This window comes from Rhipicephalus sanguineus, chromosome 4, assembly GCF_013339695.2.
Source record: "Rhipicephalus sanguineus isolate Rsan-2018 chromosome 4, BIME_Rsan_1.4, whole genome shotgun sequence".
Taxonomy (NCBI): Eukaryota; Metazoa; Arthropoda; class Arachnida; order Ixodida; family Ixodidae; genus Rhipicephalus; species Rhipicephalus sanguineus.
The window spans coordinates 71,174,748-71,200,106 of record NC_051179.1 but is presented as its reverse complement, the minus strand read 5'-3'; the positions used below and the strand labels follow the sequence as shown (position 1 = coordinate 71,200,106).

Below are 25,359 nucleotides of genomic sequence, written 5' to 3'. Positions count from 1 at the left end.
GAGCCAAGCCGCAGTGGAAACAAAGGCGAGATGAACTCGCGGGGGGGAACGAGAAGGGGGGAGGGGGGTGGGGCTCGGGGGCAGCACCGCCACAGCAGGAAAGGCTGACGTACGCGCATGATTTTAAAAAAAGAGAGAAAAAAAAACCCGCCTCTGCTGTGGTGGCCACCTTTCGAGAGATTCGAGATGACATTCGTACAATCGGGAGATTAGGTCCGAATTCGGGAGTCTCCCGGACAATTCGGGAGAGTTGGCAGGTATGTTAATGTAACCTCATCACCAGACAAGCCACAAGCCAAGCAAATTATGTCCGCCAGGCTGTGACAAAAGACGCACATCATGTGGCAACACGAGTTTGCTGTCGCAAGCGATGTTAACACGAATGCAACAAGTTGTGCATCGCACTGCTAGTGCATTATATCCATGTAAACAAGTCTGGTTCTACAAGCAAAGTAGCCTGCTACACTACATAACCTTTCGTGCTTACACTAGGCCTGTGGAGGTGAAACTTATTCTACTTTCGCACCAATTTAGCGTTTACTTTGGTGCAGCTAACAATTCTGAAATATTCGTAAACGTTACGAAAAACATTTATATGTACGAACAGCAGCAATTAGATCCAAACACAAATCATGTAGAACATTATTCCGCGTGATATTCTAAATTTTGTACATTATCACACACCCCCAATCGTATATGAGCAAGTTGTGCTAAGAAGTATGATACACTGCTGTCGCATTCATGTAAAAGTGGCGACAGAACGGAGCTATTACAGTGCTGCTTTAAGTGGCTGGAGCTTGGCACAGGCCACTACTTGTCCTCGCTTCCGTATCACGTCAACATCTTTCATAACAGTCCCACACGTCAATGCACAGCCCCTCCCTTTATATGCGGGGCCAAGAGCTCACCTCCCAGAGACGGCATCACGTCAATGTAGGCTTGATAGAGAACCGGCAGCGCGTTGTGGGCAATGTGGAGATTGGGTAGGTGCGGAAGAAAGTCATTGCCCACCAGGAAACACATCAGCACCCAGTCGTCTATGATGTTGTCCATCTTGAACTCGAACGGGATCGTCTCCTGCGAAATGAGAGACAAGACGGCGGGGGCGAAGGACTCGCTTTAGCGTCCAATCCATCTAATCTAAAACCTCTCCCGCAGAGAAAGACAGTCAGGTTACCTTTAAGGCTTGGAACTCGAGCTCCAAGTACTCTCGAAGCAGTGACAAATGGAGAAGGTGAAAAGTGATCTCTTCAGGAACGTTGAGCCTGTGAAAGCAAGAAGACAATAATAAAAATGAGGAATCTAAGTTTACTTGTGAAAAAATTCGTAAACAGGGGGTGGGTGCTCAAGCAGACGTTTCGACAAGTGGGCTTGTCTTCTTCAAGCCTTGAAGAAGACAAGTCCACTTGTCGAAACGTCGGCTCGAGCCCCCACCACCTGTTTTAGGACTTTTTCATCGCGAGCTTCCACCTTTCACTTCCTGAAGTTTATTTATGTCACTTAGAGTTAAGCATCTTCGACAGAGCTCGGTCTGGCTGGGTAAAAATACAAGACTAGCTCTGAAGCGTTCTGCTTGTATTTATGCCACATATGGCATGACATTCGACTAGGCTTGTGCGAATATTCGAGCACTTCGAATATTCGAACGAATAATACAGTATTCGAATTTAAATTATTAAAAATTTCGAAGCATTCGAAATGAACGAATAAGTGTATATTAGTCCGCTTATAACCCCCCTGTAAAGGTGGTTTCACTGCAGTGCAGGGGTGTTATACCGCGAATACACCTTTCCAGGAAAAATCCGCACGGTCCACTTGTGACCTTTTGTAAAAGTGGTTTCACTGCAGTGAAGGGGTGCTATACCGTGAATACACCTTTCCAGAGAAAATCCGCACTGCCGCGAAACCCCACTTTAAGGTTAAATGAACACATTACCCTCACATCGATTCATCATTTTTCAAGTCTAATAACTTGTTATACCGGCTTATATGCTCGAAGTATAGTAAATTTTAAAACGTAACATATTTTTCAGGTTATCATTTGCATTCTACCGAAAGCCAAATCCTGCTACTATTCAAAGTTGCTTCCACTTCCTTTGAACCAAAAAGAATGACATTTGCACATGCCTTGTTACAATTAAAAAAAAAAACGTTGTGCAGGTTGGTTGGGTCATGACAGATATGCTCATTTTTCTTTATAATATGTGATATATACTATTCGAATTCGATTCGAAATTATTCGACCAAAATCACTATTCGCTTCGAATTCGCTTCAAACCCAAAATTTACTATTCGCACAAGCCTACATTCGACCAATGATACAGTCACGTTTTAGTAATGGAGAACAAGAAACCAAAAGTGAGGGTTCCAAATGCAACTCACTATTGAGCCACGCTGTGCTCAGAAAGACATCATAATTGTTGGGTTTTACATCCCAAAACCACGATATGATTACGAGGGATGCCGTAGTGGAGGGCTCCAGAAATTTTGACCACCTGAGGTTCTTTCACCTAAATGTAAGTACACAACCCTCCAACATTTCACCTCCATCCAACGCAGCAACCATGGCCATGATTCGATCCTGTGACCTTCGGGTCAGTGGTCGAAATGCGCAGAAAGACAAGCTACAGTCGAAACAATGAGATGAAACTAGTGCTAGTAGTTATGCAATGCTTATAAGCAAATTTTTTTTTCCAGCTTGATGAGAATGAGCTTTCAAAATAGCTGCAAAACTAAAAAGAAGAAAGCACAATGCAGTTGTGTTTATACAGCAATGTAGAGTGTGACAAAGCTTACGAGACATGTGTTCCACAAGAAATATGACTTTCTGCTTTGGCAAGGCATGGCAATTCCAATAAATAACTCCGTAGACTGCGAAAAATACTACAGCCCAAAACATTGAATTCTGGGCACCAAACCTAGGATTCAAGAGAATGAATCTACCATGTGTTTTTTTTTTGTTTTTGTAAATATAGTGTTCCATAAACTTTTGTAGCTGACAGTACATACTCCGTCACAGAGTGCATATTGTATCAGTTTACAGACAGCCAAGCAAAATAAACTGAAAATCAATGGATAAACAAGACAGGTACTTTCGAATGCACATGTATTGTACCAATCATAAAATATTACAGACACAAACCTCTTTTGATTCTGCCTCTTGCCGTACACTATCTCTTCCCGAAGCAGCGCAAAGTGTGGCTCATGGGAACACATGCCCAGCATTATCTGCAAAGAAATGCATAAGCTGTAAAACCTTCACACTGACACATACCTAAAAAAAAAAGAAGTCTGTTCCTTACGAACGAGAAGAAGCCAACCTGTTAACTCTTTCCTTACCATGCCAATTTAAATCGATCACCGGTGATCGATGCTTTGAATAGTTGATTTTGGCATGTTGAATTTGTGTCTCGTGCACCTAGCACCTCCTACTAGCAAGTCCAGCCACTGCACTTTCAGAATCAGTTTGAATTTGCCCGTTTTGGCAAGTTAGTGATTTTTGACAGACGTTTGCGCGAACCAATGTGCGTATGTTCTTGGGGAATATGCGCTTGGCTGACGAATTTGAGAGAAATGCATGCCACTTGTGGTTATGCTTCAGTAACATCCAAGTTCTGTAAGCAAGATAACTTTTGCAAGTCAAATATCAAATTATGGTGTCAACTTCGCAATCTGACAGCGTTGTGCTGTAATAATTGCCTGAAATTTATGCCAGCTATTCACTGGAGAGCTGTTGTTTGGAGTTGAAGAAGACTTATTCTATCAAAAATTATTTCAGAAGATCCGCCGCATGTATAAAGTGTGGAAGTGGCCTTTTCAGCCAGTTTCCAGCAGCTTTGGTTTCGCTTCTATAGTTATATCCAACACAGGGCCGCATCCCGTGTCGATGGTCACTCCTATGGCGTCGTTGTCACGCGCAGCGTGGGTGCGCACCTGCGCCGCGAGAAACGCGCGCTGCGAGAAACTATCTTGCAACCGCACCTGAGTTTAGTGACAACGAGCTTTGAGTCCGAATATGACAGCACCTCAGCTTCAAGCTCTGATGGTGACGATGTTTCGTGTCAGCCTCTGACATCGGCAGCCGTTCAGGGGTTGGTTTCGTTTACGGCCTCAAGTGTTCTTCTCTGCCGTGCGAGTGTCGCTGCTGACCTTTGTCCACATTCTTAGAGCTACTCTGGTTACGTGCGAGGTCCACAAGTCCCTGCGGCGCGATATGTTGGCGCCGGCTGCAAAGCTTCTCCTCCCGACAAGACGGCCGCCTGAGCACATCTCGGCCCCGCACTACAGAGCGGGGCGAGACGTTTTACGACTGCGCGCAAATTCATTCTTTTTTTTTCAACACTATCTGCAAAAATACAAATAAATATGCTTGGATGCACATTTTGGAATGCCAACCTATGCGGAGAGGTGTCGCTCACGGAAAGAGGCAATGCCAGACAAACTGGTGATGTTGATTGCCCATTTGATTTACATAGGTGTTGTTCACGTTGCGGGCATCCATCTATATTGGAACACCAGCAGACTATCCTCATAAAAAAACAAAAATTTTACGTGAAAAGTGCACTAGTGCACCTGCGTCTCACGAAAACCAGGTAATGCTTCACCGCATTGCACGAGCAATGAAGCTGTACCTTGGTTCAGGTTTTTTTTGTCTATGTTAATGGAAACATTGTGTAGAACATTTTTTATTTTTTATACTATTCCTGGCTCATTTAACTTCAAAATGTATATTCTGAATTTTCTTTGTTTTGAGTGTTTTTGTATATGTAGTGTTTTTTATTGCTCTGTTTATCAGCTGGCAACAAAAAGTTACACACTTTCAATTTTTTATACATTCCACAATATTTCTGTTGCTTTCCAACTTATATTTTTTTGGAAAGACCATTTCATTATGCATAATTTGGTATGCTGCAATGCGTGCTGGAGTACTTTTCAAACTGGCAAAAGCTTTCTTCCCGAGACATATGAAAAATAACCATTTTCTCGCAGTAACGAAAGAGTTAAAGCAAAAATATGAAATTCATGCACCTAAGAAATGCACTTGATTTTCGATATATGCATAGTACTGAGCTATACATTTTTATGGTATTTCCAACGGCACGTTACAGCTGTTCAATACAGACAACAATTCGATACATTTGGGTTTGAATGAATTCAGTATTATTGAAAACTGCTTGCTTTTGATGTTCTGGGTCGGTACTCAAACAGGTGTCCGTGGACCACAGGGGCTCACCAATTTTGGGGGCCCGAAAAGCCCATTCCCCCCCGCCACAAGGGTAGGGAGGGGGGGGCACACTGTCTTGTGTCAGTGGCCCCTTCTGTATTTGATATGCTTCAATGTGCAACACCTTTGCATTGCGGCGGAGCTGGTTTATGCTTCCCCTTATACACAGTGTGGTTGCAAAGCTTTTGTTAGTGTTCTAGGTCATACGCATGTGACCATGCTTTTTCCTAGGCTTGCATACTTGAAGAGCAAACACACAGCTAGAACAGGTTGAATGTGGCTGCAGACTGCCCAACCTATTGAGAAGCTGTCAAAATTGAATTGACATGACACTTCCACTTGGCCATTCTTTACCAGGGAGCAATAAAAAGGCACCACGCTGCATGCTGGGTTAAATTTAAACACCCCCCCTTTTTCACTACAAGGGGGGTCCCCCATCACTTCCACCGGTCCACAAGAAGTCCCCGAAGCATCCCTGACAGAGAACCACTGTTCAAAGTGTCTCACTTCAATCGTAACGAACTCGGAAACGAGAGTCTGAAATGAACAGATATGTAGACTGTAAAAGTAGCCACAAGGAAGTCCTTCCTAAAAGACAATGAAACAGCAACGGCACCAGCGCACACACTTGAAGCACCGAAAGTATACCGAGTGTGACAACAGCACAAACAGAGTACGTTTGTTCAAGAAAAAATTTCCTCACCAAGTCGGCATCAAGCCCGTACAAACAGTGCCTTGTGTTTGGGTCGTAACCAGGCTGGGATCGTTCGGTCCGGATAAAATCCATCACCTTGTGCTCCCCTTCACCTGGTGTCTATTCAGCAGCATGGAAAAGGATAAGGGTTTGTCCAACAAACAAATAGAGCTCCCTATAGACCAGAATTTCCAGCGCTCGAAGGGGGCCGCCATGTTTGGCCGACCGAGGCGCCGCGGTGCGAGCATTTGCTTGGGGGCTGCTGAAACGCGCTGGCGTACAGCGCGGTGCACCACGTTTGTGGCTCTCAGTAGCGGGCGATGGCAGATTCGCGAGCGCTGCAGCCGCTCAGTCTTCTCTAAATGTCGGAACGTGCATCTTCTTTCATGCGACTACATTTTCGAACAGTGTAATTGTGCCAGGGAGCTTGCCAAACATCGCGAGAACGTTCAGCAACATCGTCACGAAAGTTTAAATAGTTGCAACGCCGTGCAGTTGTCCACTCTCTTTTTTTTTTAGAACTGTATCATATCAAGAAACGTTTTAAACTTACGCATTTGCGTATGATAACGGCCAGATGAAGCCTAGTAAGCTGTATCTTCTTTTTTTTTTTTTTCTGAAAGGCAGCAGCGACAGATATTTTCGTGCCGCGCTACCGTCCGACTTTGTGCTGCACGATGGCTGTTTTGTGCTCTTTCGCAAAGTGCAACGGGATGAATTTAATTAGGCGATTATTTCAGTTTTTAACGCAGAACGCTGTAGCGGAGATTACGTGCGGCTTCTTTAATTACTGCGAAAGGATGGCTTGGCGTAGTGTCCGAAGCCTCTTGTAGCGAAGCTAGACGCAGCGCGCATGCCGGCCCCCAACATCTGTGTTCTTAAAGAGCAGTCTGCAAGAACACCCCGTCGCACAGGTGCTTTGAATCACTATCAAAACAGACGAAGATTACGTTTTAGTCCGATATTGATTGAGTTCGATCCTGACCAAGCGGCGCACACGCGTGCGCTTTCTGTCGCGACGTGCCTCGTTCAGGATATACTTAACTGCAATTGAAGGATCGCCCCTGCAATGACAAGATCCCTGTCACACGGGCACTTTCGATCACAATTGAGCCGGATCAGGATTTATCGCCTCGACCTTCCTTTGCTGTCACAGTAAAAATTTGTTGTTATGAAACCACAGGTCGACATGCCTCGCGGCTGTGAGGTTCAAAATACATATGTTCTATAGACATGAAGTTGTAAAAAGTGAAACAGTTCGTTACATCGAGGTTTACCTGCGCCTTTTTGAACAAATTTACAACCAAGGTGGCCGCATTTTGATTTCAGAAGCAAGATTAAACAACCGCTTGTTAAAATTTCTGTGCATGTTAATAACTGAAGCTTGTTTCCTCTCGGCAGCTGCGGTGGCGCCTGTAAGTCTTCAGGCAAAATTAAGAGACATTTGTTAATTGGCTTCGCAGTGTGAGAAAATATCTGATGAATACTGTCTTTCCCATTTCAAGATTCGTCGTTGTCGTTCTAGTAATTCAGTTTATTATTTTTTTTTCATCCAGCAGGTGGTCCTGTTTTAACCCATACACTTGCAGTGCAGCCGTTTGAATAGGTAGAAAATATGGCCTCCTGAGCAAACGCACAAGCTCACTTATTACTTATCGAAATCAAGGGCCTTGAAAACGTCTAGAATACACGCTGCACAAGCACAAGCCGCTCGTGTTCCCGTGAACGTCGCAGGTCTGTTGCATCAGCCGCTTCCTTTTTCTCTCGTTGTTCGGGCACCCAACGACGGCGCAGTGCCACCCGGACGAATTTTTATACATTGCACTGCCGTTCCTAGTACGCGGCAAGCAAGCAACTAAGACTGCAACTTTCTGACAGCTCTGAAAGCACTGACACAAGCGAACACGCGACGCAAGCGCGGCTATCACCTCCCGCCATCAGCAGCCCCCGCCGTCGTCTGCACCACCAGGCGGCGCCTGGTGTCGAGAGTAGCGGCGCGGCTGACACTCGCGCTACGAGGCTAAGAAAAATCTGGTCTATATAATGCTCAACAAAACAATTCTACAAATGCATATTTGTAGCAGAAAGTTGTGTTTGTCAGCACAGTGCCAAAATTTGTTAAAATTGCGCAAAGGTGTACACTGATCCACCAAATTTATGGCTGCACTCTAACGTTGCTGAAATCTTGGGTGATTACGATTCACCTGTACGGGGGACTCTCTAAAACCAACCTGCACGAGTGTGTTATGCATACATGCGATCAAAATTTTTTACCAAGAAAAGCACAAGGGATCTGACGCACCTTATGCCTATTGGTCTATAAGTCAAAAAGGCCACTTTAGAATGAGGTAGGACATATGCCTCCAAAGTCACATGCTTCACAGCGTATCCTGATGCACAGGAAGTGATGAACAAGCCAACCTTCACCACTAGAGTCACCAGCTAGTCACCATTCAGACGAAATAACTGCAGAAGAATTGATGTCTGGGCAAGTGAATTGGTTATGCATCTTTGAAATGGGCGGCGCAAAACCAAGGACAAAGGAAGGACGACACACCACTCTGAGCTCTGTGGTGTGTCGTCTTTCCTTTGTCCTTGATTTTGCACCGCCCGTTTCAAAGATACAGATGAAATAGTAAACTTGTAGCAACAAACCTGGTGTCCCGAGAGGTAAACCTTGACGCCTCGCCACAGTGGGTCTGTGGAGACCTTTGTGGCCACAAACTGCTGCAGCTGATCCTGCAGTCGTGCCATGAATTCGGTGCCTGCATCAAAATGCATGATGTGTCACCTTACACACAAGGCCTGAATTGTCAACCACAATGCCATGTATGTACACTACAGTACTTTACGAATGACCTCTTGAAACTGCATTGTGTATACTCGAAAATGCGTTTTATGCACCATTCCCCACAAGCTTTACAGCACACTAGTTCTGAGACAAAAATGTCGATTTCCGCTCATTTGAAGCATGCCACTTCTAATTATATTTTAATTCCTGTCCAGGTTGCCCAAACAAACTATACGATATGGATCGAGACTGATGCTATGTTCCAAAGACTTTGCGGGAGTTCAGCTTGTATGCAAATCACATGACTTGTACGACACTTTCTTCGAAGCGAACTTGACGTTGTAGCACTTGCAGACACCGTTTAACGATTACAAAGGTCGTATTGGACAGTGGGAACTTTTTCACTTTTTTTTTACTGAGCGTAGGAATCATTTGACTCTCTGTGTACCCTTTATGTTATTTCCTTGGTGTCACTCTTGCAACAAATAAAATCAAAAAGCATTTTCTCGAACTGGACGTCCAGCGAGGCATAGAACCTACAATCTTGTGCTCCGCAGAGTGATGCCATAGTAACTAAGCAACAGCAGGGTATGCACCTCATCAACAACACAGTCCTGCCGAGAAAAAAAAAAACAAAAAAAAACCAGTAATTTCTTACCCGGTGAGATGCAGTTGGAATCGAACCTCTCTTCAGTTGGCAGGACCTCCCCCCTATCGCGTGCCTCTTTCTCTTGTGCCTGGGCCTCCTTTGCAGACCTGATTAAAAAAAAAGTGGCACAATATTTACGGTCAGACGCACAATCCGCCATGCTGGGAACATCACAACCTGCAGAAATCCTCTGCACACAATATCCCACTATGGCAAAAAGGGGCATTTGAAAAAAAAAAAGAAGTTCGGTTTCAGTATCCATATCATTCAACAGAAGAACACTTTATGAATAATATTTATTTATTTAAAGATAATGCAATCTTTCATATTTAAGATCACTGCAGGGCGGGAATGAAAAGCTACAGGCACCAAGATATAATGAATAATAATAAAAAAACAATGTGATATACAAAAGTATACTTTGAAGCACTATTTACAATAATTACAATATAACATATTTTACAATGCAATCATAGAGCGCTTCTCGCGCTGCATATTCGCCCAACTAATGGCGGCACCTGTTGTGCTTCATGTGGATACGAAGTCCTAGTTGCACGCGCTGGGCCTTGCCTGTTATGCGTGTTTATATCATGAGAGCCAAGTCTACATTTTCCATGCCACAACACAAGCAAACTGCGCTTGAACACGTTGCTTGCAGTAAGTGACTAGCCACCACTAGTTGGAGCAAACTGCATAGCAGGAAAGATAGCTTTACAATTATGAAAAGGGTCTCTTACAATGCAATGCAACCGAATATCGGCGACATGCACAAGAAAATCGCGACTACGTGCGGGCGCTTACTTGAATCTCCGGCCTCTCTGCTGGTTCATTTTGGCCCTTGGGGCAACGCCATCGACGGCCATGAAGAATGTCTTTTTGGGCTTGATCATCCGAAACAGGAACTGAAAAACGCGTTAAAGCTAGCCTCAGACAAACAAAGCACATACATCCAAGCTGACCGCACTAGTACGGATCAACAAAATGAGCAGTGTCTATATAACATGACATCGTACTCACATCTATGTAATTGAAGATATCCAAGAAAATTTTTTCTTCCGTAATGCGAAAGTGCGGGTCATCGTCGTTGGGGTGAGAGCAGACGTGGATGATTCCGTTCATGTCCAGGTACAGGTTGTCGAACTCTGGAATCTGGAAGCACAAAGTGAAATTCAATGAAGCTACAGGCCATTCTGATAAACGTGCGTCTTGTATTACAGTGGGATACAAAGCAAACAGCAGCTACCAAAGTGGCATTAAAAATTTGAACATGGATGTTCTACCAACAGTCGTGTCTCCATTGGTTGGCTACAGTCACATGACTAGTGCCTACATGGATGTGAAGTAGAGGAAGCCAGAGAAAAGTTTCCAGGCAGTATCACACAGGGTTCACAGACATAGTAGTGAGCAGACAAGGCTCATGGACCAGTGAAAAGGGTGCTATTGTGACTGCAACAAAAGAAAAAAGCTTTAATTCATAACTACCTTTTCTTTATTGAAAGAATTATGGAATACATAACTCACAGGTAAAAAAAAAAATGGCGATGCTATTTTAACAGTGATCATTTCGTTTTCAGCGAGCATGACAAGCAATTGTCAAGAACGTTAGCTCTTTATTGCCGAGGGGTACTCAGGCGTGGCGAACACGTCCCATGCTTTTTTTTAGTATGTTCTGTCTTAATTTCGTGCGATGTGGAGGGCATTGCCTAGTCGTGATTGTCCTATTAGGGAAATTAAGATCACAACTACGTGTGTTGCGGTATGCCGACAGATGGGAATAAGTGAATGTTATTAATTAGTGAATGCTTATGCTGCCTCTGGTGCATTCAGACACTGTTAACACTACATTGACTACACCTGGTCACATAAATCTTGCCAGATGTCGAAGGGATTTGACACACTACTTTACTACGTGGTACGTATTTAGTGCCATGCTTCACCGATTGGCACTATACGTTTGGGCTTCTTTGATTATGGCAAGTCACCAGGATCTGGAAAGGCTTCCCTCAGCGATTGTATTGCTTTTTTTCGTTCCCACTCGCAGCCATGCTTTCACAAGTGCCTTTAGTATGCGAGACCATATATTTTCATACTCATGAGGTCATTTTCTAGGCCCAATTCATTATATTTGCACAGACTGCCATCAAAAAGTTTGCAAGGAAAGAATCAAACCCTTTCCAGAGAGATTACATAATTCAAGTATACATGCACTTTGAAGTGGGTATGCTTGCAGACCGTACAAACAATGGTTGGATTGGTCAAGAATCAGAGGTGTAAAAGACATGGACAAAGTTGCAACATACAGGTGGTAAGTTCTAGAATCTTTCTTTCAGTTTTTGTAATCGTTTCAGTGATTCTGCCAGCTTCCGTCATGCGATCACAGCCAATAAAAAAGTTTACGAATCAGAAAACGGGTGGAAATAGCGAGGAACTACAAATCGCCGGCAAATCTTCCTTCAGGCGAATCCTGACGGCACATATACGTGTACTCCCTCAAAATTCAAAGAGCTCCAGCCAAAGTGAAATTAAGTGGCCGGTGAAAGTCGCTTTCGTAGGCGACATCGAGATTATTCGAGGCTCAAACAAACAAACAAACGAACAGTAACCGGACGCTGCAACAACCTGTTTACAAAACGGGCTGTAACGTACGACGTAAACCATGTAATCTACGAAGAAGACTAATCGGAACGAAAACATCGCGTCCTGCAACTGACCCCTTACTTTTACCGCTTGGCAAAGCTGTAAACAAAGTTAAATGCGGAACGGCGAAACAAGGTAAACGTGCTCAAATAGACGCGCCTCACTTCTAAAGCGTCCTGATGTAGATGCTTCTCTTTCACGTCGAATGCCACTCACTCTCACCGACGGCGTTCAAAATTAAGTGTTTAGTATGTAGCGCATGGACCGAGACGGACACCCTCCATTCAATACGGAACTTTAAGCGCGGTCAGCACCCCGTCGATCTTGAACCCAAGCAGCGGGAGCTCTGTGAGGGATTACCCAGCGAGACCGCGCTTATCCACCGCCCACTACGTCTGACTGTCGATCAGGCGATGCTGAAACTGGCGTGGGAACCAGTTATCGCAAGAACAATGCCGACGGTAACACGATCTACGAACTGCGTCTTGTGACGGTTGGGTTACCTGTCGCTGCGACGTCAAACCTACCTGATATTCCTTGACAGCGGAGCTCAGGCAAGGATACCGTTCGCTTATCCATCGGTAGAACTTCGGCACCCCCATTCTTACGCGCGGTTTGTTTAGCTCGGGATTTTATTCACTCATAAAGCCAATAAATCGCTTGTGCAAGAATTTACAATTGCGCTGAAACGAAGAACGGACAAATGCTTAGTTACTGCGTTCCTGCAATTTGTGCCACAACACCCAACTATAAAACGTACAATAAAGTTTTGATTACTCAGGTTAACACAATGCATTTAATTATATTTATTACAACGTTTTATTTTGAGTTATTGCGTTACAAAAATAATATTTAATTTTCTGCGTGACAGTAACGCTTTGCCGCTTGCAGGCTAGCTTGCCCGCCAGGCGAGAAGACTGTGCGTGTTGACGTGTTCGTTTCAGCTGTTTGTGAGCCCGTTTACGAACTGTTTTTGTGCTAGCGGTATTGCAATTAAAAGCTCACAATCATGATTGACATACCCTTCTTGACGCCGCTCTTGGACAGGATTCCTACATACATGGTACGTTAAGTGGGCCATGGCTCTCTCTCTTACAGCGAGCCGGCTGGTTGCTTGTTGGTGTCGCGTGTTGGTGCAAATGTTTCTCCCCGTTTCGCAGGATTTTGAGGGACAGAAAGTGGCGGAGAAAATATTTCAAGTGGTCATAGTTGCCTTTGCGGTAAGTGGGTTTGCACTGACGGCTTCATTCTTGCGCGGTGCAAGCTGCAGCTGTAGTACAAACGGAAACCGCGATTTAACAAGCCCTATGCGGACGTGTCGTTTTCGCTTCGTCCATAGTTGACGTGCGGAACTAGTGGCTAAAGAAAAACTAGCTGTAGGTCGCAGTTCTTTTTCGTTCTTCAAAAACGATCTAGTATGCATAGTGCGGCTATATTGTGATGATTTATTGCGCTGAACAAAAAGTCTGTCAATGCGAGTAAGTCGCACCGCAGTTTATAGAGAAGAAGCAAAAATCAAGTGCTGCTTTTTTCACCGCGATGAAATGTAACCAAGGCACTTTTCACGTTTTGTATACAGGCTAAACTGGGGGTCTAAGGTACTTTTTCCTTTCACTGTATACTTGTCGTGGCAATGCAGCATGCGGTCTCATTCCTTTTTTTTTTTTATTTTCCCGTGCTTGCGTCGTCTCTTGCTGCAGTTGGCCGGACTTGCTTGGGGATACGTGGTGCAGCAGTTCTCCTACACTGTCATCAGCCTCGGGATTGGTTTTATCATTTCCTGCCTGGTAAGCAACCTGCTCGTTTGACGGCGTTTATGTCAACTGCCCATTTAATTAGCAGCTGGCACAGTTGTTGCGATTCCGGGCATACTTGCGTGCAGGAGTGATCTTGCGTAAAACGCGAGCCAACGCTTCCAGAGAGATAATTCTCGGTGCAGTAAGACTTATGGAATGATTAATAATTCTACGAAATTATGTTGGATCTCGTGCATATAATATTTCCTAATCTAGAGTTCGTGGTATGTTTTCTCACAGATGCCCAATTACTTCTTTTATTTTTTAAATTTGGTGCTTACGTTATGTTCATATTTCACCACCGCCAAGAGAAGTGGTCGACGAAAAAAAATTTGAAGCATTTCATTATGTGTCTTGTGCTGCCAGCACTCGCCCAGCCCTCGATATGCCAGTGTTTTTAAAATTGCTGCTTTTTTTGCCTACCCATGTTGCCTTGCAGAACAATATATTCTGCATCACACACGCATCAAAGCGGTACCAAGCAAACAAAACTAATCCTCCCCATGACCCACGTTGTAGTGAATTCTTCGATTGTCAATGCTTGATGCTCGTTGTAGAGGAAGGCACAGTTTGATGAGGGTACACTGGGTTTATTTTACAATATTTACAATAGTACAAAGGGAACTTCCAAATGCATGGCGAAATTCATCACAGCGACTGACGTCTCCTCTTTACTGGACCGCTCTTTCCGACCAACTTGTACATGCTGCGCTCCCGTTTTCAAACAGGGCCCCCCTTTCTTCCCTCGGGCGCCTCCCTCTCCCGGGTGGAGTTAAAGGAAGGAGCGTAGCTAAAAACTGTTAAATGGTTCTGTCGCCATCAACAAAACGAAAAAGCATGCGCACAGTGAAGCCGTTCACAACACCCATTATCGTTCGTCAGTGACAACAACTCGGTGCTGTCATGGCATTACAGTGCAGGCTCCTTTTTGTCATTGCCAAGAATGAGTAATGCCTCTCCGTGGCAGTTGCATTTTGAATAAGTAAGCTATAGTATTATCCCAGTAGTTCACTGGCATCTTTGAGACTGAAAGTATTCAAACTGTAAGGCAAGTTGCAGGGTGCAGTGTCAGAAATGCAAGACAAATAATGCGCATGTACATACGGCCACCTGTCTTAAAACCAAGGAGGTTTAAAAGGAACGCTGGAGTGGAAACTATGTCGCGAAAGTGAAGCCAGACCTCTGCCACCTTATCCCAGGCACAGTAGAACGTTAGCGTACAGCGAAAAAATAGCAGCGTTTTCCTCACACACTCTGCGAGATTAATGTGGCTAATTTTTTGTGACAGATACTTCTCAAAGGGCATCTTGGTGTTACTGATTTTCTTAGGAAACCTGGAAAACTTGTGAAATTTTATTAGAGATGACATTACCAATACGGATAAATTACTTTTGTCGGGAACAGCTAGTTATTTTATATTTAACCTAGTATTTACGTTTGTAAAATAAACACACTTTGTCATCGGGCATCACGTGAGAAGGCTACTTTTTTATGTAAACTACAGGCAAATGCTGGCTTCACATTTGCTGCTAAGGTGTTTTGAGGGCCGACACTCAAGAATTATTTTTTAAACCTCCTTGTTTAATGGTCAGTGTCAGCTAAGTTGATGCTGTGTAGATTTCATAAAAACAAGGATAGTAAGTGTTCACATTTGTATTACTATAGCTATTTCGTGATCCCAGAAGTTTCAAAATAGTAGACTTGGTTATTTTGAGGGTTGCCAACTTAATAACAGGCCATGCTTCTTAACTATTTCTTAAACTATTTTTTGAACCAAGTTTGTCGGGGCACACTGCTTGTTAAACCTGCTAGTTGCTGCAAATTGTGTTTTGCTGTTTGTGAGTGCTGTCATCTCTGAGGCCATGCATTTATTACTCTCGTAGCTTACGCTGCCTCCATGGCCGGTGTACCGTAAGAATCCCCTTCCATGGCAGAAGGCAAGGGATGAAGCTGGTTCCTCGTCAAGCAAGTCTAGCAAGAAAAAGAAGTGATCAGTGAAGGGCCTTCAACAACGTTCTGTTTTTTTTTTCATTAAGGCTGTTCCATATTTTGAGCAAAGCGGGGGCTGTGGTGTGCACTCTTTATTAATAAATTGTCGAAGACTGTCTTCAGTTCGGTGAACACATAAGAAGACAGTGTTTGGCAGCTGGTGTTTCTTGTTCTCAACTTGTGGCATATAGTCAGTTACTTTTGCCCAGTGTTGAAAAACGTAATTGTCAGTCCATGCACAAGCTGATATTCTAGACACACAGGCGTGCTTTTTGCACTTAGAACAGCCGTTTTTTCTCGTAAAACATTATAGTTTGGCAAGAATGATTGCATGAGTATTGTAAATGTTGAAAAGGTCATTTCTGCTGGAGCTGGGTTTTCGTTGCCTTGGCATTAGTTTTCACCGTGGCCGCCTTTAGTGAACCTTAAAGCCCAACTTTGGCGATTTTTTGACCATGTCATGGTGATGGTGCTTTTAGGTTCCTGAGACACTCTTGTCATGCACCCGATTGCAGAAATGCTCAGCAAATTTGAAAATAATTTTTAATAAGCAAAAAGGCCCAATACCGAAACTGAAACCCACCCGAGTGAACTGTCTACGTATGACGTATAAGTTGGTAAGAACCGGAAGTCATGCAAGGCATGCCGGTCCCGTCGGCACAGAGTATGAAAACTGTGAAAGCCGGGACGAGCAGGCACTCGGTGGAGAGGTGAGCACACCGCGCATCAGCTGCAACATGTCTGCGACTGACAGTGTTTAGGAGCTGTCGGACAGCTGTGATTCAGGCGCATATGACGAAGTTGATTCTCCACTCTTGTTTGATCCGCCGCCACGACGACCAGTCGCCGAACACGATGGAGCCCAGCAGCTGGCATTGCAATATCGCGATGAAGGGTAAGTGTTAGCCGTGGATGATTAGTCACTGTTTTGTTAATTACACGGGGAATCATGATGTTGTTACACAGGTGCACTTGTGCCGAATGCCGACCTGTGCACAGACGAAAATGTGTGTTGCCACCAGATCTCGGCTATCTGGGGCCTACTGAATGGATTGGACTGTAACTGCATCACGCACCACACACTTTTCCCACTCCTTTGTTTGGTCAGCGATTTATTAGAAATGAACAGGTGGCTACTGGAGTCCTACAATTCAACTTATCTCGAGCACGCCGACAGGAATAGGTGAGTAGTTAGAATTATTGGGTTGGACATATGGCATGATAATACAACAACGACATGGTAACAAGGTGTGCTGCCAGCTTCTGGGCTACCCGACTACGAAGCTCAGACGCATTTCGCGCATGGCATATGCTTTCTTTTAGCGCTCATTCCTCGTGTGAGAACGCATGTGCTGGAATGGCAACGGTGGCGGGGCTAGTAGGCAAGTGTTTTGAAGTGCCACATTTTCCATAAACAGAAATGTACAACCGAGTTACTGCTTGTGCTTCAATATGAGCGTGTAAATGAGGTCTCCGCTGTGCTTCGTTTTAGCGTGATCGTTCCACGCGGAAGCGCAGCAAACTAGGCTAGGGCTTTCATCTGCGTGTATGTGAATAAGTTACGTGCAGCGTCTTCCACTCTTCATGCGCCAACAAATAAGCGCCTAGTGCACGATTGCCATTCCTTCACCACCCTGAATTTCAATGACGTTGTAGTATGCAAGTAATACATTGAATAAATTAAGATAAAGTGTAGAAGTGAAGCCACCACTGCTCACAAGCATCAGCACTGAAGTGCAATTTTCGCCACACAAGGACATGGGAAGGGCTCCATAAGCTTAGCACATTTGCTAGAACTATCCCGTCCCTAATGCTCCTGTTTTTCTTTCACCTGCTTCAGAGCTCCGAGATACACAGCCTACCGATTATTTGTTTGGCAGGTGTGGGGCCGCCTTGGCAGAGGAAATCGCCAACCCCTGCCCAGTTGTGTGCTGCGCAGGATAAGGAGCACATTCCCATCAGTAAATTATGAGCTGTTTTCCTGGGTGTAGGCGAGTAGTATAGATGATAGATAAGCACATGCATGCCTATTTGTCCAAGAAATGAACTAGTCAGTGCACCTTTATTACAATGGTGAGTATGGCGCACTTGACCACAGTGTATCGGTGAATTTCTAAATATCACTTATGTTTGTGTTTAAAACACTTTGTTGTCTGGATACTGCAAAAGCATTCAATTTCACTTGAATGAAAATGCACCCGGGACATCTTTTTTATTTCAGTTAAAAAAAGACTTACAGTTGCCTAGACTACAGGTGGAAAGGGAAAAAAGCTTGACAGGGTGCCTGCACCCCACCGAAAGCCCTAAAACACCCACTAAATTGTACACCTGGAAAATCTCGGTCCTAACAGTTGTCATCTCCTACAGAATTGGCTCAACACTGCCGCAACATGGCAGGCTTGTTGCTTACACACCAGCAGCTCTCACAATCGCACAGCAGCAGTATGCACAAAAAGCTTCCGGTCATCTTCCATCCACTACTGTGGCCTCGTGTAATCGGTTCATAAGCCACTAATTCGTATTCAGAGTAACAACTAAAGCAAACTGTCACCAGGTATCTACAACATTTTTGACATCACTATCACCTACGTACCAGACAAGCAAATGACAGCAGCAGGTACATTGTCGCAAGCGCCAGACTTGCGTCGCCAGATGCAAACAGTGGTTCATGATCAAGAACTCCTGGTATAAACTTTCAATCGTTGCAACTCCATGAAGACTTCATGCAATTGCAGAGTGGACCATGCCAAATCCCACACTGAAATTCTTGGCTTTGTATCGATGCTGGTGTGTCTTCATTATATTGTTAAGCTGAACCTTGGAATATTAACGGCGGCAGTGGAAGGTCCTCACTATTTCGACAAACAGCAACCACACCTCCACCAGTTGCTGCTTTTAGTTTTCTGGATATGTGCTAACCAACCTGCCCAGGTTGGGCCAGCGTGGTCGACACAGAGGAGAGAGGTAGTGTACCAATGACGGTGGACTTGATGGCTGTCGAGGCCTCCACTGATTTGCTGTGAGGCAGTCGACGATGTCACACGGCCAGTCACCAAACTGGACGAAGCACATTAACGATGCAACCACATGGTCCAATGTAACGGTACTGGCATTGGCGGTGGGCCAGCTTCTCCGAAGTGGTAGCAGAGTGGGCAGTAGTCGGGGGTGGCGATGACTGGATGAGGCCGTGTAAAAGCAAATCACCCCTAGCACACCAAACAACACACACTAGAAGAGCAAGATTCAAACCTGGCAGCAGGATCACAGATCTATGGGTGAGGTGCGAAGCGTGAATATCGCCTCTTCCTTGCATCTTCCATTGATGGCTTTGGACCATACTTGGCTGAGAGTGTGTCGTGATGACTTCGCACAATTGCGTTTTCAGCAGATGAAAATGATGGCCACTTCTCGAGGCATTACATGACATTGCTTAGCAATGCAGGCACGTAATCTGAAATAAAGCACCCACTGTGAGTACGTGTAGAAAAATCTGTAAGCGTATAACTATTCTTTAATGGAAATAACTTATTCAATGTGGGATATTCTTAATGTCCTGTCTTTCATTGCACAGTATTACAGCATTGTTTCATTGAAACTGCCATCCTTGTACTATAGGTTTGTCCTCTTTTCAGCTTCAAGGCATGTCACAGAAAGTTTCTGCAGGAGAATCTGAAGTGTTTACCTTCACGGATTTGAAGCCAGGCAAAGTGCAATATTTGTGCAGTGTTAATAACAACAAAATTTGATGTACTAACAGTTCTATTACACATCGCTCTGGTTGCTACTACTGCAAGACAATTTTCAACACTTTGAGGTGCGTTTTTGGGCATTCCCCAACAATGCAGCATGGCCGCAGTGGTTCGCTGCAGGGGCGTAGTCAGGGGGGGGGTTTCAACCCTCCCCCCCCCCCGAAATTTTTCAGTTTTGCTTGCGTATATACACGCACGCACATACAAACGCACACACGAACATACATAAAGTATGGTTGAACCCCCCCCGAAAAAAATTTCTGGCTACGCCCCTGGTTTGCTGTTGGGCACCTGCTTCGTTTTAGATTCACGCAACTTTCTGCAATATTTGAGCATGAACCGAGGTGTGGTAAGCACAAAATCAATCAAACAGAAATTGAATTGATGGTGCAAATAGGGTTACCAACTCTTCAATGAAGAAAGTCTGGACAAGAGAGGGGGGGATGGGGGGGGGGGGTTACACTAACATAGGAAGCCAGCAATATCAGTTTTCTTTATTGCAGTATGTTCCAGGCATGAGCATTGTTTATTTGTTGTTCCGGCCTCTTGAAGTGGTACTTGAGCGGGCTACATGCAGCTCGCAACATTTCCTCTTGCTGGAGAATGTATTTGTGAAAGTTGTCGGCCTTCAGCTAAAGCTAAAGTTCAGCTAAAGTGGCTGAAGCCTTTCGCAGCCACCGCTAGCCACCGCAACATTGCTTGCGGTGGCTAGCGGTTCGTGCGAACTTTGTGTTCTGTAGCGTGACGTGCAGTTGTTGGGTGCGCGTGGATCACATGAAAATTTCTAACTTGATGGTCCGGAACAAATCCGGGACATTTAGCGGTCTCGACAGGAACGGCGTGGAATTCTGGACGTTGTATGAAAAGTCGGGACAGTCCTGCAAAATCTGGGACGGTTGGTAACCCTAGGCGCAAGTGCTCAGACAGGGACGAAGAACACAGGACGCGAACAAGTGCACTCAGTGTCCTCCAAAGTCACTTGTAGCATTAATGGATAACTTGAATGAAATTTGCATACCTGCTCAGATTGAGACCTGGGGCATTTGCAGCACGCTTTGGAGTAGAGCACAAAGGCCTCACTTCTGGTAGCACCTTGTCCCTGTACAGCAGCACGTCGTCGGTTTGGTCACAGCTGTCACGAGTAGGCCGTGGGCTGGCTTGGACACCTGTGCAATGAAAATATTTTCACGACTGCTCATTGCGTGTCAGTCTTTCTAGGCTAAAGATATTAGCAGTCACGCACTCACCAATAGATTGCATCCTGCTGTACGTCTGTACAGCCTTTGGACTCTGTGCATGCGCAGTTATTTGCACATAAGCGTCACGCGTATGTGGCTGAGCTCCCTGTTCATCACTGCACTGAGTGGTGGTATCCCCATGGCAGCTCCAGTCATGCTGATTGCTGCTCTCTGCATGGCCAGCCTCTGTCAAGGCAAGAGCTTTGTAGGCATCCTGCTGGATTAAGGCAAAATACAATGGATTGTAGGCAAATGTCTAGGGAGCCAAGCATACCAATCGGAACCACACTGAACATTTTGGGCAAGTGCACTGAGCTGGTATGACATCCTCACAATTTACAGACCACCTGTGCGATGCTGTGCAGCTACGGAAGGCCTATGGGGTTTCCTTCATTAATGAACCTTCCTGTACCCTCCTCGGCCATTGTATGCGATGTCATATTTTCGCTCATTTACGACAATGCGCACGGTGAACGACATGGGAACAACAACGTTGCCTTGATTTCATGAAGTAAGAATACAGAACTGCAAAACATCACAACTGGGCAATGTGAAAGAAATGTGAAATATTCTGAGTCATACAATATTTTTTGGCATTGCCCCACTCGTGGGGCACTCATACATCGAACATTTTATGTAAAGCAAATCATGATTTCCAAGTTACGCTGTGAGTACCAGTCACCAAGAGAGGGCTTCAGAATAATTCGGTCAATTAAGCCACTTCGGGCATGGGCGTCGGCAGGATTTTGTCTTGGGAGGTGCAAACACACGTTGCATCGCGGATAGCGAAGGGGGGATCGCTGGTGTGGCTTGGGTGGGAGCAAGTGCTGCTGTGGTTTGAGGGGGGCAAGTGCCCCTTTTGCACCCCCCTGCCGACGCGTCCCCCCACTGGATCGAGAACACATGCTTCTGCCATACGTACACTTCCGAGCCAGATTTCGTTCTCTCCGGATCCACTCGATCACAAGATTTCGGTGAGCTCAGCCATCTCGATCCGGATAGCTCGACCATGTGGCAGTCCTTATTTCCGACTGTCCCCGATAATTCCCGTAAAGGTACAGCTTTAATACAATTGAGACGTTTTGAGTGACACTGCAGCGAGTTGTAAAATAACTCCACACACTCCACACTGTATATACTCCACACACTAGCATAGCTTGTGCACGATATCGGCACTTTCCTAGACACAATCTGCTACGACTTGATATGTACTGCATACACGTTCAAAATGTTCTTTCACGTACCTCCGCTTTCCTTTTGATGGCTTTTCTTCGTGCTGCTGGCTGCCAGATCGTCTCTTTGTAAACTGTCGGCACAGCGTCCGCCTTCAAGCGCCTATAAAAGTGTTGCTTAGACAACCCAAAAGCTTCCATCAAGTGAACGCTATCGTTATAGGACTCCGGCGAGAAATGATCGGAACACACGCGTGCCCATTTGCTCGGTAACCAGTTGTCCCGCCTGATCGCACTGATCCACTTCTCACGGAGAGCACTGTCACTTGGAAAGTTGTGATAGCAAACTCTCACTTTCTGCGTCTTGCGGGAGTAGTTTGTGCAACCCACAACGCAACACCAACTACCACCCATCGCACGCCCCTCCACAGGGTACACAATATCGCTCGCCAAACCAACAAAGCGCCGGCCGCAGGCCAAACCAAACAGGAGCCAGCGGAGCGGCGCGCCGGCGCCCTCGGCTGCGTCACTTCCGTCGGCTTGCCAAAATTGACGTCACACACGCAGTGTTGCCAATAATTCTGAGAAGCCGGGTGGGCGTTTGCAGACAATCTTTAAAATTCATTTGCCAACAATCTGCGCATCTCTCAAGCCTGTAATTTGGCATAAATGACGGAAACGGGCAAAGGAACGTACCCAGCGAATTTCATTGAGATCCATTGACCGCGAAATATCGACGGAGTTTTCTATGTTATAAATGGCCCTGTGCCATTTCTCTGAACTTGCTGCACAGCAAAAGTTGATGCTTTTGCAAATTCCTTTTGCATTCCTTTTGCAAATCTTTTCAAACCATGCTTTTGAATGCACCAAGCAACTGTCAATGAAATCAAACGAGAGCACTGGAAACAAAAATTGCATTTCTTAGCGAACTTCTGCGACTTTGAGCGTATCTATCTATCTATCTATCTATCTATCTATCTATCTATCTATCTATCTATCTATCTATCTATCTATCTATCTATCTATCTATCTAGCCGCCAACGACTTTGTGCTCTCCTGGACGTTTCGTTAATCGGATGTATGCCAAAATTGGTATGGCATAACATGACCGTATTACGGACATAAATGACAGGTCATAACATGAAAGTCATGACATGTCATGAACAGCGTGATTTACATTCCACGGCCTTGGGGCTCTTGCGGCCGTTCCGTTAATTTCATATATACCAAAATTGGTATGGCGCGACAAGAGTTCATGACGAACATAATAACAGGTCCTAACATGCAAATCACGACACGCATGTCGTGTGCAGCATGATTTACATGACGTGGTTTCGGGGCGCTCTAGGCCGTTTAATTGAATGGATATATACGAAAACTGGTATGACGAGACATTTCTGTACGACGAACATAACTGACACGTGGTAACATGAAAATCATGACATGCATGTCATGTACATGATTTGCATGCCACGCTCATGGCGCACTCGCGGCCGTTTCGCTAGACTGATATACACCAAATTGGTATTGCGCGATGCGACTGTATGATAACATGAATAACAGGTGATAACACGAAAACCATGACATGCATGTCATGATTACATGCCACGCTCATGGTGCATTCGCGACCGTTTCGCTAGCTTGATATACACCAAAATTCGTATTGCGTGACGCGACTGTATGACGAACGTGAATGACAGGTGGTAATATGAAAATCATGACATGCAAGTCATGTTCGACATGATTTACATGCCACGCTCATGGGGCGCACACGGCCGTTTCGCTCGCTTGATATACACCAAAATTGGCATTGGGCGACGTGACTGTGTGACGAACATAAATGACAGGTCCTAACATGCGAATCATGTTATGCATATCATTTACGGCATGATTCACGTGCCACGCTCATTGTCCGATCGCGGCCGTTTCGCTAGCTTGGTATACACCAAAATTGGTATTGCGTGATGTGACTGTATGAAGAACATGAATAACAGGTGGTAACATGAAAACCATGACATGCATGTCATGTACGTCATTATTTACATGCCACGCTCATGGTGCATTCGCGGCCTTTTCGCTAGCTTGATAAACACCAAAATTAGCATTTCGTGACGCGACTGTATGACGAACGTAAATGAGAGGTGGTAACATGAAAATCATGACATGCAAGTCATGTACAACATGATTTACATGCCACGCTCATTGTCCGATCGCGGCCGTTTCGCTAGCTTGGTATAAACCAAAATTGGTATTGCGCGACGCGACTGTATGGCGAACATAAGTGACAAGTGGTAACATGAAAACCATGATACGCATGTCATGTATGGCATGATTTACATGTCACGCTCATAGTGCACTCGCGGCCGTTTCGCTCGCTTGATGTACACCAAGATCGGTATTGCGCGATGTGACTGTATGACGAACATAAGCGACAGGTGGTAACATGAAAACCATGATATGCATATCACGCATGGCATGATTTACATGCCATACTCATGGTGCACTCGCAGTCATTTCGCTCGTTTGATATACACCAAAATTGGTATTGCGCGATGTGACTGTACGACGAACATAAATGACAGGTCCAAACATGCGAATTATGTTACGCATGTCATGTACGGCATGATTTACATGACACTGTCATGGTGCGCTTCCGGCCGTTTTGTTAACTGGATATATACCAAAATTGGCATGACATGGCAGGTGTGCATGATGAACATAAATGACAGGTCATGCATTATATGTATATACCAGAATATGTTTCATTAGCATGGTATATACCAGATTGTGCATGCATGCGTGCATGGCAAACATACGATATATGGTGAACTGGGTGCCTTGGCATGAATGATTTCATTTGGCTCAAAGACAAACAAGGCGATGTATGCAGCTCTTTGCTGGCTGCTTCACATTACATCGATTCCCACAGAGCGTGGGATCTGCCAGATTTTTCTAGTTGTACCTGTCTGAACTGCAGTGTCTGTCTATACATGTTCACATTAATATATAGCAGTGACCAGCTTTATTTTTAGGCCGCTAGTGACATAAGGCTATAGTGGAAGAGGAGGAGGATACAACTTTATTGACGCCATGAAGTGGGTCAGGTGAGGGGGGATGGGTTCAGGGAAGAGGAAGCCGATGGGCCCTCGGGCCGCTCTAGGTGGCCGAAAGCCCTTGCGCTTTTGAGACTCCCATGGCACAGCACACTATCCGGAGTTATGATGGAGAGGACCTCTCGTGACACCAAAAAATGTGTAACGAAAGTCGGGGAAATAAAAGAACGAAGAAGAACCCTCCACGGTGGTCTAGTGGTTGTGGTGCTCGACTGCTGACCCGAAGATCGCGGGATCGAATCCCGGCCGCGGCGGCCCCATTTTCGGTGGAGGCGAAAATACTTGAGGCCCGTGTACTTAGATTTAG

At 45.1% G+C, this 25,359-nt stretch overlaps 3 protein-coding genes across 4 annotated transcripts in view; 1 reads left to right on the top strand and 2 right to left on the bottom strand.

The window, feature by feature from the left end:
- Positions 1-12,713, bottom strand: part of LOC125758237 (5'-3' exoribonuclease 1-like) — a gene marked incomplete in the record, with an annotated part of 18,151 nt that extends 5,438 nt beyond the window's left edge. The window contains 9 exon segments of the mRNA XM_049415228.1: positions 909-1,077; positions 1,178-1,265; positions 3,143-3,228; positions 5,928-6,038; positions 8,574-8,683; positions 9,368-9,465; positions 10,160-10,260; positions 10,376-10,507; positions 12,523-12,713. Of these exon segments, the coding sequence (XP_049271185.1) occupies positions 909-1,077; positions 1,178-1,265; positions 3,143-3,228; positions 5,928-6,038; positions 8,574-8,683; positions 9,368-9,465; positions 10,160-10,260; positions 10,376-10,507; positions 12,523-12,597 (970 nt within the window).
- Positions 12,714-12,895: 182 nt separating this feature from the next.
- On the top strand, positions 12,896-15,957 carry LOC119390218 (signal peptidase complex subunit 1). Its single transcript, XM_037657785.2, has 4 exons — positions 12,896-13,058; positions 13,156-13,215; positions 13,696-13,782; positions 15,675-15,957. The coding sequence occupies exons 1-4, from the start codon at positions 13,005-13,007 to the stop codon at positions 15,780-15,782; spliced, it is 309 nt and encodes a 102-aa protein (XP_037513713.1). The 5' UTR covers positions 12,896-13,004; the 3' UTR covers positions 15,783-15,957.
- LOC119390217 (peroxynitrite isomerase THAP4) lies at positions 15,838-22,430 on the bottom strand. 2 transcript variants are annotated; one of them, XM_037657782.2, is made up of 4 exons: positions 22,012-22,430; positions 20,777-20,984; positions 20,548-20,695; positions 15,838-19,231 (listed from the first exon to the last, which is right to left on the bottom strand). In XM_037657782.2, the coding sequence occupies exons 1-4, from the start codon at positions 22,351-22,353 to the stop codon at positions 19,162-19,164; spliced, it is 768 nt and encodes a 255-aa protein (XP_037513710.1). In that variant the 5' UTR covers positions 22,354-22,430; the 3' UTR covers positions 15,838-19,161. The 2 variants fall into 2 exon arrangements, with proteins under 2 accessions (XP_037513710.1, XP_037513711.1); XM_037657783.2 differs by having other exon boundaries at positions 20,777-20,981.
- Positions 22,431-25,359: the final 2,929 nt, after the last annotated feature.

Excerpts from the sequence above, each read along its gene's own strand:
- LOC119390218 (XM_037657785.2), top strand. The coding sequence starts at position 13,005 with ATGATTGACATACCCTTCTTGACGCCGCTCTTGGACAGGATTCCTACA. Across the intron at positions 13,059-13,155 it reads ACAGGATTCCTACATACATG|GATTTTGAGGGACAGAAAGT; the intron begins GTACGTTAAGTG and ends CCCGTTTCGCAG. Across the intron at positions 13,216-13,695 it reads TGGTCATAGTTGCCTTTGCG|TTGGCCGGACTTGCTTGGGG; the intron begins GTAAGTGGGTTT and ends CTCTTGCTGCAG.
- LOC119390217 (XM_037657782.2), bottom strand. The coding sequence starts at position 22,353 with ATGGGTGGTAGTTGGTGTTGCGTTGTGGGTTGCACAAACTACTCCCGC. Across the intron at positions 20,985-22,011 it reads CCATCAAAAGGAAAGCGGAG|CAGGATGCCTACAAAGCTCT; the intron begins GTACGTGAAAGA and ends GCCTTAATCCAG. Across the intron at positions 20,696-20,776 it reads CAGCAGGATGCAATCTATTG|GTGTCCAAGCCAGCCCACGG; the intron begins GTGAGTGCGTGA and ends TTCATTGCACAG.